This window comes from Urocitellus parryii, chromosome 13 (assembly GCF_045843805.1).
Source record: "Urocitellus parryii isolate mUroPar1 chromosome 13, mUroPar1.hap1, whole genome shotgun sequence".
Classification (NCBI taxonomy): domain Eukaryota; kingdom Metazoa; phylum Chordata; class Mammalia; order Rodentia; family Sciuridae; genus Urocitellus; species Urocitellus parryii.
The window spans coordinates 65,610,385-65,622,773 of NC_135543.1; the positions used below are offsets into that span (position 1 = coordinate 65,610,385).

At 38.5% G+C, this 12,389-nt stretch overlaps 1 protein-coding gene across 2 annotated transcripts in view; it reads right to left on the minus strand.

The window, feature by feature from the left end:
* The window catches only part of LOC144249994 (contactin-associated protein-like 3), a 142,262-nt gene that overhangs the window by 68,909 nt on the left and 60,964 nt on the right, over nt 1-12,389 (minus strand). For both annotated transcript variants that reach the window (XM_077792302.1, XM_077792301.1), the window contains exons 3-6: nt 11,992-12,195; nt 11,115-11,299; nt 10,103-10,246; nt 5,922-6,183 (exon numbers count right to left, since the gene is read on the minus strand). In XM_077792302.1, coding sequence (XP_077648428.1) covers nt 5,922-6,183; nt 10,103-10,246; nt 11,115-11,299; nt 11,992-12,195 — 795 coding nt within the window. The remainder of the gene's footprint in view (nt 1-5,921; nt 6,184-10,102; nt 10,247-11,114; nt 11,300-11,991; nt 12,196-12,389) is intronic.

A 12,389-nucleotide genomic window follows, 5' to 3' on the forward strand; every position in this document is an offset into this window, starting at 1 on the left:
CTTAGTGAGAACCTGTCTCAAAATAAAAAAATAAAAATAAAAGGATTGGGGATGTGGCTCAGTGGTGGTTTGATGGCCCTAAATTTAATCGCTGGTACAAAAAAAAAAAAAAGAAAAGAAAAACTGTAAAAGTCTTGAATGGGAGAAAAGGTCATTAAACACCCACTATAGTGCATCCATCAAGGTCAACTCTGCTTTCATTGTTTGAGGGACTTCAGAATAGTTGAGCAAAACTGGTGGCAATGCAAAATGATTTTTGTCCACAGAAATGCAAATTATTGTGCCTGTGAGATACAATAATTAGTTATTGATGAAGTTGTATCTGTTTGTGAACTCATTTTGTCATTCCTTGTCAACCAGTATGCATGGTACTTGAAACTCTCCTTTGAACTGATTGGTTCATCTTACTGGTTTCCTTGTAACTAATGAGTTAAATAAAATCTTTTTAAAATTTATTTTTATTTTTAGTTGTCAATGGACCTTTTATTTTACTTATTTATATGTAATGCTGAGAATCGAACCCAGTGCCTCACACAAGCTAGGGAAGCACTCAACCACTGAGCCACAACCCCAGCTAAAATCTTTAACATATGTCCCTGTGTTCTCTGAATGAGAGCATTACAATTGCAGACATCATTGTACCTTCTTTTATCTAATATTTGATTTAAAATGCTTAGGAAGTCACTAGAGGTATACCTTACATGTAAGTACACTATTTTTATATATTTACATTTATATCCGTATTATTATATCATATTATTTTGAAATAATATGATAGCATGACAAATTCTTTGATGACAACTTTAAGCACTAAGTATTTATAATCAGTAGAGGTAGTCTATTATTTTCTTTCATTAACTAATATGTCAAAGATATGTGCCAATAAATGGATTAAAAGTGAAATTAACCTATTATGTGAATACTTCATTGGTGTTTCAAAATTAGGCAAAAATCTTAAGGAGTCAAATCTATTAACCTCTAGGTTATTAGGAATTTTTGTAATACATTTAACATTTTAGATGATGATCTTAGGAAGCCTGCTAATTATTAAAATGGTTCTTGCTCATTTTATTTCCTTGCCACACATACTTTTTTTTAAAAAAAGTTAATATATTATTAGCATTTCAAATGTAGTGTGGTTCTTATATTTTAAAGATTAACGTTAATATTCCAGTTTTCCCTTTAAACCTTCAGTGATATGTGAAGCAGAAACAGAAATACTAAGAGTCATAAGGAAAAACTGTACTTTGAAACGCACCAGATGACTAACATCCTCAATGTAAACACAGGCCCTGTCTAAACACAATCTCTGGGTTCCTTTGATACTGTGCATCTCTGTGCCTTTTACCTTCTTTGAGTTCCTTTGCTACTGTTAAAACCGTAGAAAAGTCAAATTAAGTGAAAGATGGTTGTCCCCAGACATGCAAATGAATTTGGTGGAAACCCAACTGATCTCCTTCCTCCTCCCCCCTAGTCCCACCCCAGGAAACAGACTAGTTTTATATTATATGTAAATTCATTGTCACTTTCTGCTTACATTATCTGTCACCCTCTGAATTATCCTTTGAATTTGTTGTAACATCTGGTTCCCTCACTAATGAGTTAAATAAAATCCTTGACATGTTCTTTTTATAACTATGTAAAATCCTGATAGTGCCCTCTCTAAAAATATCTTTTGAAAAATGAAAGTAAACTTGGTGTAATTTTTTTTAAGTTTATCATTTATCCTGCAAATAATTTTTTTTACTGTTAGGTTATAATTGGTCTTTGACCATAATTTATATCCAAGGAAATCATACACAGAATTTATGAACATTTTAATGAGAAATCTTAAATTAATGAAGTAAGGTTCTACAACAGAGACGCTTTTTTAAATATGTTTGCATGTGAAGATGATCTCTGGTCAACAACTAAATTGGAAGCACAATGTCACTCTCCCAAATCCATCAGCTAAAGCGGTGGGTGTGTGGGTGTGATGTAAAGACTTTGATTGTATTTAATTCTTGTTACTGTGCAAGCCGGAACTGGAGAAAACACTTGCTCAGCACTTTGCCACATCTAGGAAACATGCAACATGTTAGCAATAATGTCTAACTACTGAAGGAAAAAATCTGAACAGACTTTGAAATGGACCAAAGAGGTGGCTGGGAATTTTTTCAATAAAAGAATTAAGCTGATTTTATAACTCTCCATCTTCGACTAGGTATTTTACAACCGTGTTGGGACAGAAACTGACTTGTGGAGAACAGAGAGCAATGCATGTGAGACCTATTCAAAGACACACACGCAGTTCAGGGAAGGAACACAGGGCTTTGCTGTCCTTTGGACACTGACCAGTTTTGCTAGATTTGCACTTATGTGCAATTTCATTTCAGGATTCCTTTTTCTGACTATACATGTGAAGCATTTGGAGTTCTTTTTTGAACTGGCTTTCCTGGTGTAAAACACAAATCACTGGCCACAGTGGCGCACGCCTGTAATCCGGATGGCTAGGGAGGCTGAGGCAGGAGGATTGCAAGTTCAAAGCCAGCCTCAGCAACACACAAACAAAAACTTCCTTAATGCCAAAGACTTTCACTTGCGCTCCCTTTTCTTAGAACATTTCCTTTAGAAAACGTGCAAATTCTTCCTCTGCCTCTTTGATGTGTATGTAGACTTAGAAAAAAAAAATACTTAGTTTTAAAATAACTTTAGAAATCTTATAAAAAAAACTTATAAAAATTCGATTTAGATTTTTTGTAGTTTGACAACCTAAGGACATTTTTTTTCTTGGGGTCCTGGAGACATTTCTTTGACATGTAGGTTTGTAGATGTCTGTGTGGGGGTTTAACCAGGGTGCTGGCCCCACCTTGTGACTTACCTGCTGGTCAAAGAGGGAAGGGCTGTAGTTTTCTTCTGGATAAAACAAGGAGTCCTTACAGAGGTTTCCCCATCTACCAGAGGAATTGAGTATGGGCTATTGTAGCAAAAGGCCCTGTTGGGTCCTCTTACTTGAATAGGAGTTATCTTTTCTTGGTAGGAAATTCTTTATTAGAGCATATTAATTATACTGAGTAGTGGGCCTCACATTCTCCCATGAAGGTGACATGTTTGGGACATTCCCACACACCATCACCTCTCCTCCCACATCCTGTTCCTCTTCACTGATAGTTCCCTTCTACTTTTACATGGTCTTGTTTCTTGGATTTTTCTTTCTTTCTTTTCTTTTTTTTCTTCCTGCATTGGGTATTGAACCCAGAGGAGCTTAACCACTGAGCCACATCCCCAGCCCTTTTTATTTTTTTATTTTGGGACAGGGTTTCCCTAGGTTGCTGAGACTGGCCTCAAATTTGTGATCTTCCTGCCTCAGCCTCCAGAGCCGCTGAGATGATGGGCATGTGCCCCTGAGCCTGGCTCATTTATTAGATTTTTTTTTTAACCTTGAGGACTTATGTGTAATGGGTGACATCTGGTTGGCTACAGAGATGGATGAGATTTCTTTCTCTTTTTTATCGTCTTGATAGCAATCACTGAGATGGGCATCGAAGTCTGGTTTAATACTTATTCAGAAATAAGACCATTTCATTCTTTTCTCTCTTTGTGAAGAAGATTCACTAAACTGGCAGGTGATCTCATTTTTATTTCCTCAGAATGGGTTCTGTTCCTAGTGAATGAGTTGATCTTTGACATATGTTTGTGTACTGTGGGGAATGCTCTTTGTGAGGAAACAGAAAATAGCTTTGCATTTTCAAAAGATGAAGAATACATATCCAGTCTGAATACCTCTGTTTTATCTTCAGTCATTTTTCTGGGATCAGAGGGAGGGTAGATACAGATTCTAATATCTGTGCTTGCTGGATTATTCCAGAAGTATTGAAATAAGGCCCTACCTTCTAAATTCCTTCTTCATAGGTCTCAAAATTCGACTTTCATCAGCAATATTCAGCAGCAACCAAGTGTGTCTCAGGCCGAAAGAAATCTGTTTGGGGCCTGATAATCACCTGGCCTTATGGAAAATGACCCTTTGCCCCTTCTTCTTGTTTAAACTCCCTCCTGTTTTAAGAAGAGCCCTGAGGCCGATTTAGGCATGATACGGATTCAGGACTCAGATCTTGTCCTAAATTTGCAAATCCAATCAGGAAAATTTAATAAACCCTGTAGTTACCAAACTTGCCCACACCACACAGCAGCAGATCAGTGTCAAATCTACTGCTAGGTTTGTCTCCTGAGGATCTGAGCCCCTCACCCAGCAGGAAAAGCATCTGCCCAACAAAAACAGGTCCTGGGACGGAGATGGGAAAAAGGGGGCCCGATGGGGGGGATAACCATTGTGCTAATAAAACCAGACTTCCTTCCTGTTGTTGTCCCTTCTTTGAAGACTAAGGTTTCCACTTCACAAGGGGAAAATAGTGGAGGCTTAGGGGCTTCTGTGATTTTTGAATTGCTGGGATTCTTCCCTGAACACAGGGTGTCTTGAAAATGGGTCAGCCTTCAGCAAAAGGGTAAGGACTCCTGGTATTTGCTGGCATCTTTCAGGACAAGGCAACAGTTATCCATTTGTCTGGTAGGCGAGTCGGCCATGAGCCGGAGGGTAGGGGAAGAACAACAGAAGGCAGTAAGAAACAGGGAAGACCTCAGACACATCACTAAGAAAAATCCGTGAGTCCCCAAACCGAGGCCACAGGGAGCCTGACTGGGCAGGCAGCCTTCTGCAAAATGGCAGGGCTGGGGGGACAGACTGTCCAGCCTTCGCCAACCCATACATAATTGTAATCCCTTCAGGGAAGTCTAGCTTGAAGTCGGGGGAACTTTCATCAAAGCAGATAAGCTCCAGAGAGATGGGCCTGGTGTTCCAGAACCTTCTCCAACCACGGTTAATTATAATCCCTTAATGGAACTCCCAGTTCCAGACCATGCCACCACCATCTCTTGTAACCAGGTGGCCAGGATCCTCCCTGGTCACCAAAACCATGTTATGACTCCTTGTGACCCTGACATCAAGTTCCCTTCTACTTAATTAACATAATTAACCACTTAACCTCACATAATTAACCACTTAAGGGGGTTCAAGAGAATAGAACAAGGACAAAAAAACTCAAACCCCTTAGAAATCCTCAGTTCTGTAAGGCCACTCCCTTCTCTTCAGAGACAGTCTGAGCCGTTCAGCGTCTGCGCTGTACACTTCTCTCTTATTCTCACTTTCCCAAATGGACTCCTGCATGTGACTCGTCTGAGATCCTTCCTGAGATTGCAAGAACCCAGGGCTCAGAATCCCCACGGCTGCTTCCGTGGATCTCCTCCTCTGCTTCAAGTTACCTACTGTGTAGAGAATACCTCTCCCCATAGCAGAAGAGGAGAGCAGGCAGAGGGAGGAGGAGAGATGGAGAAGGGAGGAAAGTAACGGAAAAGTGAACATCTCTGTGTGGTGTCTGCTTCACTAGGTCCCCTCAGCATTTCTACTGGATGGAGGCTGGGCACCTGTTTATCAGGAAATGGAGCTGAAGTATACGACGTATTTTTCTGATATATCAGGAGTAGATCTGAAGAAAAGTGCACTTCTTCTTCCTTTTTTTTTTTTTTTGGTACTGGGGATTGAACCAGGGGGTCTTAACCACTGAGCCACGTGCCCAGCCCTTTTTATATTTTATTTAGAGACAGGACCTCACTAAGTTGCTGAGGCTGGCTTTGAACTTGCAATCCTCCTGCCTCCGCCTCTAGAGCCGCTGGGTTCTCGTTTCTTGTGTATAATCATTTGGGGTTCAAGAATCACTACAGTAATGGCTACATGTCCCTCATATAAACAGTCTGGAAGATCCTTAAGGAAAATGGCCATCCTGTTCCTCCAAATAAGAGCATTAGGTGTCCCGTGACCTCAGGTATTGACTTAGTACACAATGATTCCCCCTCTGGTAGGTTGTAAGGTTTATGTGAACATGTGTTACCTGCTGTGACGTTCCTCAATGACTGTCCTGGCTGGAAGAGGCTCAGTTTGAGTTTTCCATCCTTAAGAAAGAGGAGAAAACTTCCCGCACCATGCCACAGTTCACCAAACAGCAAACGTCCTTCTTTGTTCCATGTTCGAAACTGGAATGTGACAGATATTTTGTCCTCCCCAGAGTTGCCTGGCAGAGCCAGATAACTGCTAGAGCTCAGAAAAGTGACGGGGATGGCCTGTGGTTGTGGACATGAGAAGGACACATTTCCCTATAAATAAAACAAAAGGCCATGTTAGAGCTTCATGGTGCTTCTGTCTAATGAAAGATAGACTTTTCACAGATTTACAAGGGCTTTTTTTTTTCTTCAATCCAGAATGTTATCAACTAATCTACTTGATAAAGCTTGAATCTATGTTATTTGTCTGATTTTCCAATGTAAGTATTATCATAATTGGGAAAACCTATCCTGATGACTTTGTGTGAGAGTGTGTGTGTGTGTGTGTGTGTGTGTGTGTGTGTGTGTGTGTGAAAATCTCCTCTTTTTTATTTCTCAGCATTAGCAAAGGTATCATCTAACTCAATAGGAGTTATTCTATGTCCGCCATTTTCCAGTCCTCTGATGGATGACAATGACCAGGACATTTCCATACTCTGACTGTTCTCCTGAACAACATTTGATCTTTCCTAAATAACATTCCTCAAAATATACTTTGTACGAACTTCATTATTTTACTGATTTTCTCATTAATTAATGAGTCAATTACATTTTTGACATAAGGTTTTTCAACAATTACTTGCTTCATATTTGCTTAGCTTTTGGAAAATTATACTTTGACAGTATTCCAAATGTTTTTTTTTTTTCCAGCTCAGGCAATTACATAAAAAGTTTGCTTATAGTGTGTTTAGCATGAAGATATTAATTTTTATACTCAATCATGTCTCTGTTTTCTTGGGTAGCTTTTGAGTTTCCAGTCTGTTAGGAAAGTTTCATGCCCCTCACCAGGTTCTATGCATAATCACGCAGACTTTCTTCCGAGAATTGCTATCATTGTTGTTAGTTTCTCATCTTCCTGAAATTTACATATTTTGGTATATTCAAAATAGTGATCCAGGTTTACTTTCTGCCTTTTGGACACTGGTCTTTTCCAGAAGAATTTATGAGATAGTTCCTCCATTTTCCACTGAGCTGAATCCTACAACTTGTTACTAACTTGCAAGTAGACTGGGATCTTTCTGATGTCTTTGCTTTGTTCTACCAACTTGCCTAACCCCACCCAACACCATATTGATTCTTATGGGCTTTGGGCATGTTTTAATATCTGGCAAGTAAGGCGCCATCTTTATGTTGTTCTTTATGTTTGTTTTTGTTTTTTATTTCAGATGGTGGAAGGAAGGAACAGTGGGTAGTTATTTACATGTATGAATTTCAGTTACAGAGAAAAAGCAATTTTTATTCTATTTGGAATTTTCTTTGAATAATTTTTATTAATATACTGTATATGATTTCGGGGGGGACGGGGAAGCATTACTAAAGTAACATAGACAATCTAGTTTAGTGGTTCTCAAGCCTTGTTGAACCCGATGGCTGTTAAAAATCCACAACCGGACCAATTAAATCCCAGTCTCCTGGAGTGGATTGAGGTGAGAGTATCTTTTAGATCTCCTCTGGTGCCTCCAAGCTAAAGCCAAGTTTTAGAATTACTGATCCAAGGATTAAAGTCACTTTTAAGACTGAACCATATTTTTAAAAATTCTGTCTTAACGTACTTCAGAAACTAAAATAATTCAGTTTTCATTTAAAAATAATCTTCAATGTACATTAAAACTATATATATATATATATATATATATATATATATATATATATATATATATCAGAACATCCATTCTTGGGCTTTTTAAAACAATTCTACTGAATGTGATAAATTTTATTGTAAAAAAAATGCTATGATGAATTAAATATAAAAAGATGAACAGTAATAGACACTAACCCATAGTATAAATCTAACCATCAGACTATTATTAATTTTTTAAATTTTTTCATCAGCTGCAAATGGTGGGGATCCAGTCTGACCTGACCACAGCCATCTTGAGTCATAACAATCTTGGTCCCAGAGGAAGCTGGCCAGTTTTGTTCTGCACAGTTTTGCAGCAAACTACAAATAGATAAGACCATTAGAGTGGTAGGTGGAGCTTCAGAACCTGACCCTGGTGCAGGAATGAGCCCAGTTCTTTGGTATTAGCTTAAGAGAAGCCAGGAACATTCTTGTTTGCATGAAGTCATTTTTGTCCTAATCCATACATATGCCCCTCCTTCTGACCCAAATTGTGGAGATGCATTGGTTTTGCTGCCACCCAGGATGGAGCTTCTGTCCATAAGACCCCCGATAAACAGCACTCTGTGCACTCCTGACTGTCTGCCTCTCTCTTCAGCCTCGGGGCTGGGTTGTTCCAAACACTTGTCCTCATTGTTTAGGTGGTAGTTGTTTGCACCCACACAGAAGTGAAGCTTCCTGCCACAGATGAGTGATGATTAGGTGAATGAGTCAATTATGGCAATTGAATTTACCAAATTATATATATATATATATATATATATATATATAATATATATTCATATATATTATATATATGTTATATATATTATATATATTTTTTCCTTTTAAATGTTGAAGCAACAGATTTTCTATTTTTATAAAGAACATCTGACATTGAAATAACTCTCAAAATGGAATTCTTATATCTACCGTTTTTTTATTCCCATGCATAATTTGGAAGGAATCTTCTTTTTGCTTGTTTCCATGTCAAACTGATACATTTCACCGTCTCCAACCAATGCAATTAATTGGTTAATAGTTTTCTTTAGAAGGATATTTAGGACTCCATAAGTGTCAGGGTTATTGTGGTTCTCCTGATTGGTTATAATCAGATGATAATTATGCCAAGAAATCCATCAGTGATCCAGTGTAATATGAAATTTGCATGGAAAACAATGTCTGAGTCCCTCCAATAGTTGTGGCTCCTTGTGACTCATTCTTAACTCATTCCCATTCACCTCAATGATCGTACGTAGGGCAACAGCGCCAAAGATGTCAGGGTGGGGATGAAGGACTCTTCTTTACACCAGGGATTGGCAAATACATGATGGGTTGAAGTTCCGGAGGTGTCAGCTAGGCCTCTTGGTGTGGAGGCCCGTTGTCCAGACACAGCTTTGCATTAGGTGGGTTTCTGAGAATGCACCTCTGGCAAAGCTGGTGTCAGTAACCGAGAGTCTCCCTTCTCCTTCCTGTCCCAGAAATATTTAGTGTCTCAGTTTCTCCAAGGACCGGGACTTCAGGTAAAAGACTGTTCTTCCTTTATCTTTCAACTTGTCAAAGGTACCTGGAGCCTTCTTATCAGTGTTCCCTTCGTGTTTCGCTTTTCGAGCACCTTGATGTTTTCTTAGCCACCATTTATGTTTCCTTGGCATGGTTCACAGTAGGCTTCTAATTCTTCCTCCTCCTCCTCCTCCTCCTTCTCTTTTTTCCCCTTAAGCTCCTTGGAAGATTCATAGGTCTCCTGGCTATATTTTTCCCCCTTTCTACCTGCAAACCCAAGTGAATTATTCATTTTGTGACCTATTGAGCCAGAACCAAAGGTATTGTCAGGTTTTGGTTCTAAAACCCATAAGCCAACTCCTTGCAGCCCATAAGAGGAAAGAAAACACTTTTTAAAACAATATCAGTAAGTAGTCCCATGATGTGCTTCTGAGACTTGTCAAACTGAACATGAACTTGCCCTGTAACCCAAAACTTAGGTATTTTTAATTTTAAACATGGAAAGAAGTTTACTGATTTGGAAATATTTCCAGTTATTTAGGGATAGCTCCTTGGAGATTTTCATTGCAAAATAATTAGTCCCCTGAGAATAATAATACCCAAAGTATTTGAGACATACAAAGTCTGATCTCCATGCAAAAATAAGAGGTTACTTTACTTCATATTAACATGAAATAAGCATGTCCTGCAAGGCCCATTTACTTTTTAGCTTTTTAATACATAATAAAAAACTTCTATCACATGGCCACTGTTTAAATAATAAGAGTTGATTTTATGAATATTATATGAAATGAACACCCAAAAGAAATATTTTAAGGGCACAAAACACTAAGAATTCATTTTCCTTCCCTTTCCTTTTAAGCTTCTTACCATAACAAGGACCTGTGGTTTGTGTTTCTTGGCTGATTCAACAATATCCACTCCATTATAATAAAGATTTTCTACACATCCATGAAAGTTTGTATGTGAGATTTCCAGGGACCCTGCAGATGTCGGGATTCCTCCAAAGCTGATCTTAGAAAGAAAAATGACATAAATAACATTGTTTAGTGATGTTTTGATTATCTGTTTAAAACAGTTACGGTTAACAGGTGCAAGCAATGGTGGTCACAAATCCATCTGTGTCCAATCATATTTCCACATTTGTTCATTTCAAATGAGGCCCCCCTATTCTAGGTGGCACTTTTTGATGGTGTTATTTCTAGCACCAGACTTTGTGCATTAACTTAAAGAAAAAGGTGGACAAACTTCCTCTGTGAAAGGCCACGTTGTGGATATTTTTTGTTCTGTGGGTCACTTGGTCCCTTCTGCACCACTCCATAGTGTAGTTTTAGCACCGAAGCAGCCACAGACAACATATTTTGGAAAAGGACACGTGTTCCAATGAAACTTTTTAAAACGACAAAATGGTTCTTTTAAAATAAGACCAGAATCGGGCCCATAAAGTGCCAACCTCTACCCTGGGTCCTATATTTTGTTATTACACAGTTAAGGTAATAAAATCATGGATGATCTGGTATAGACCAGGGTCTCTGTAGATATTATGTGTCAAAACCATGGGTATCAGACACTCATCACAGCTTTCCTGGTTGGCTCTGATTCTTCATGTGCTCAAAAGTAGCTCAAAACTGTCCTTGAAGAACAGGCAGAATAGATGTTATTGAAAAGTTAGATACATACTGGCGATGTATTGCAAAAGATGTTATATCCTCAAAGAAGTTAAGAAACTGTTTATAGGGCTGGGGTTGTGGCTCCGTGGTTGAGCGCGTGCCTCACGTATGGGTTTGATCCTCAGCACCACATAAAAATAAACAAATAAAATAAAGGCATTCTATCCATCTACAACTACAATTTTTTTTTAAATTATGAAATTTATGATAACCTCAAAGTTAAGATCCAGGTAACTGGATTCTCCCCTTGCATGGAAATGACGAGTGTGTTTGTCCAACGTGAAGTTGACATGAGTGCTGAGGATCTCGATGAGGACGGAGTGCCAGTGCTGGTCATCCAGCAGGCTGCCCAGGGTGAGGTTCACGTGGGCACCAGCAGGCTGCAGCTTGGCATTGCCTGAAAGGAGAAAGCACGGCAGGCTGAGGTGGTTCTGTTAAAAACCATGGATTCCCTTTGCTGCATCAGCACTACAACTTATGTCCACCCTTCCATCCCACGTAGCTATCATCCATCTTTCTCTTCATCTGAACACAATGATATCTTGATATCTTTTGTGATTTCTTTTGTATTCATTTTTACACTTTGTTGAAATTGCCTTTTTTTTAGTGATTTGTTTTTTATGACTTTTCATGACATCCTCATTTACCTTGCAAGTATTTCCTTTGCTAGAACATCACTATCGGCACCAGCTCATAATTTCACAACAGCCTATTCTTATGTGTATGATTATGCATAATGACAATATGTGATATATTATATGTATAATGCATTTATAATGGCCTTCTTACACAGTTGTCAAAATAAGTGCTGTTTGCGTAAATCCTACTGGAGATGTGTACAGGCTGGATGCATTTGCTAGCAATGTCCCTCAGTTCTCATTCGAACTTTCCCATGACAATTCCACTTTGCACTCATTATCCCAGGGTAACTATCAGTAATGTGTCCCTGAACTCTCAAAGGTATTTGGTTTCACTGATAAATCATATGGTCTCTTTCCTTAACTGTGAAAATTAAGTACCAATGGATATATTTCCAACTAGCCAGATTTTTATTTTAATCACTGGCATGAAAGAACAAATGCCTTTTACCTGAATTAAGAGAAAAGACAAGTTTTCCCTTAATTAATTGCAGAGATACGTGATTTCCATGTTGTCCTTCTCTGTGGAGTAGAATCCCATTGTTCTGCATGGTTTTAAATTTCAAAGAAATAACATCTCTTATCGGTCTTATGAGCTTTTTATCCAATCTGTATAGCAGGGCTCCTCGTCCATCAAAATAAACCACCTGAGATCCTGGGAAAGAGGATATGACAAAGTAATTCTAACTGTAATACATTGTACATTGCACCTGAAAATGGATAGGCCAATACACCTCAATACACACAAACACACAGGTTACATTTCTAGTTGCTCATTGAGGAAAACACTGATAACAATGTATTCTTGATTGGTGTCACAAGTTGATATACCTAATACTCACTGGTAGG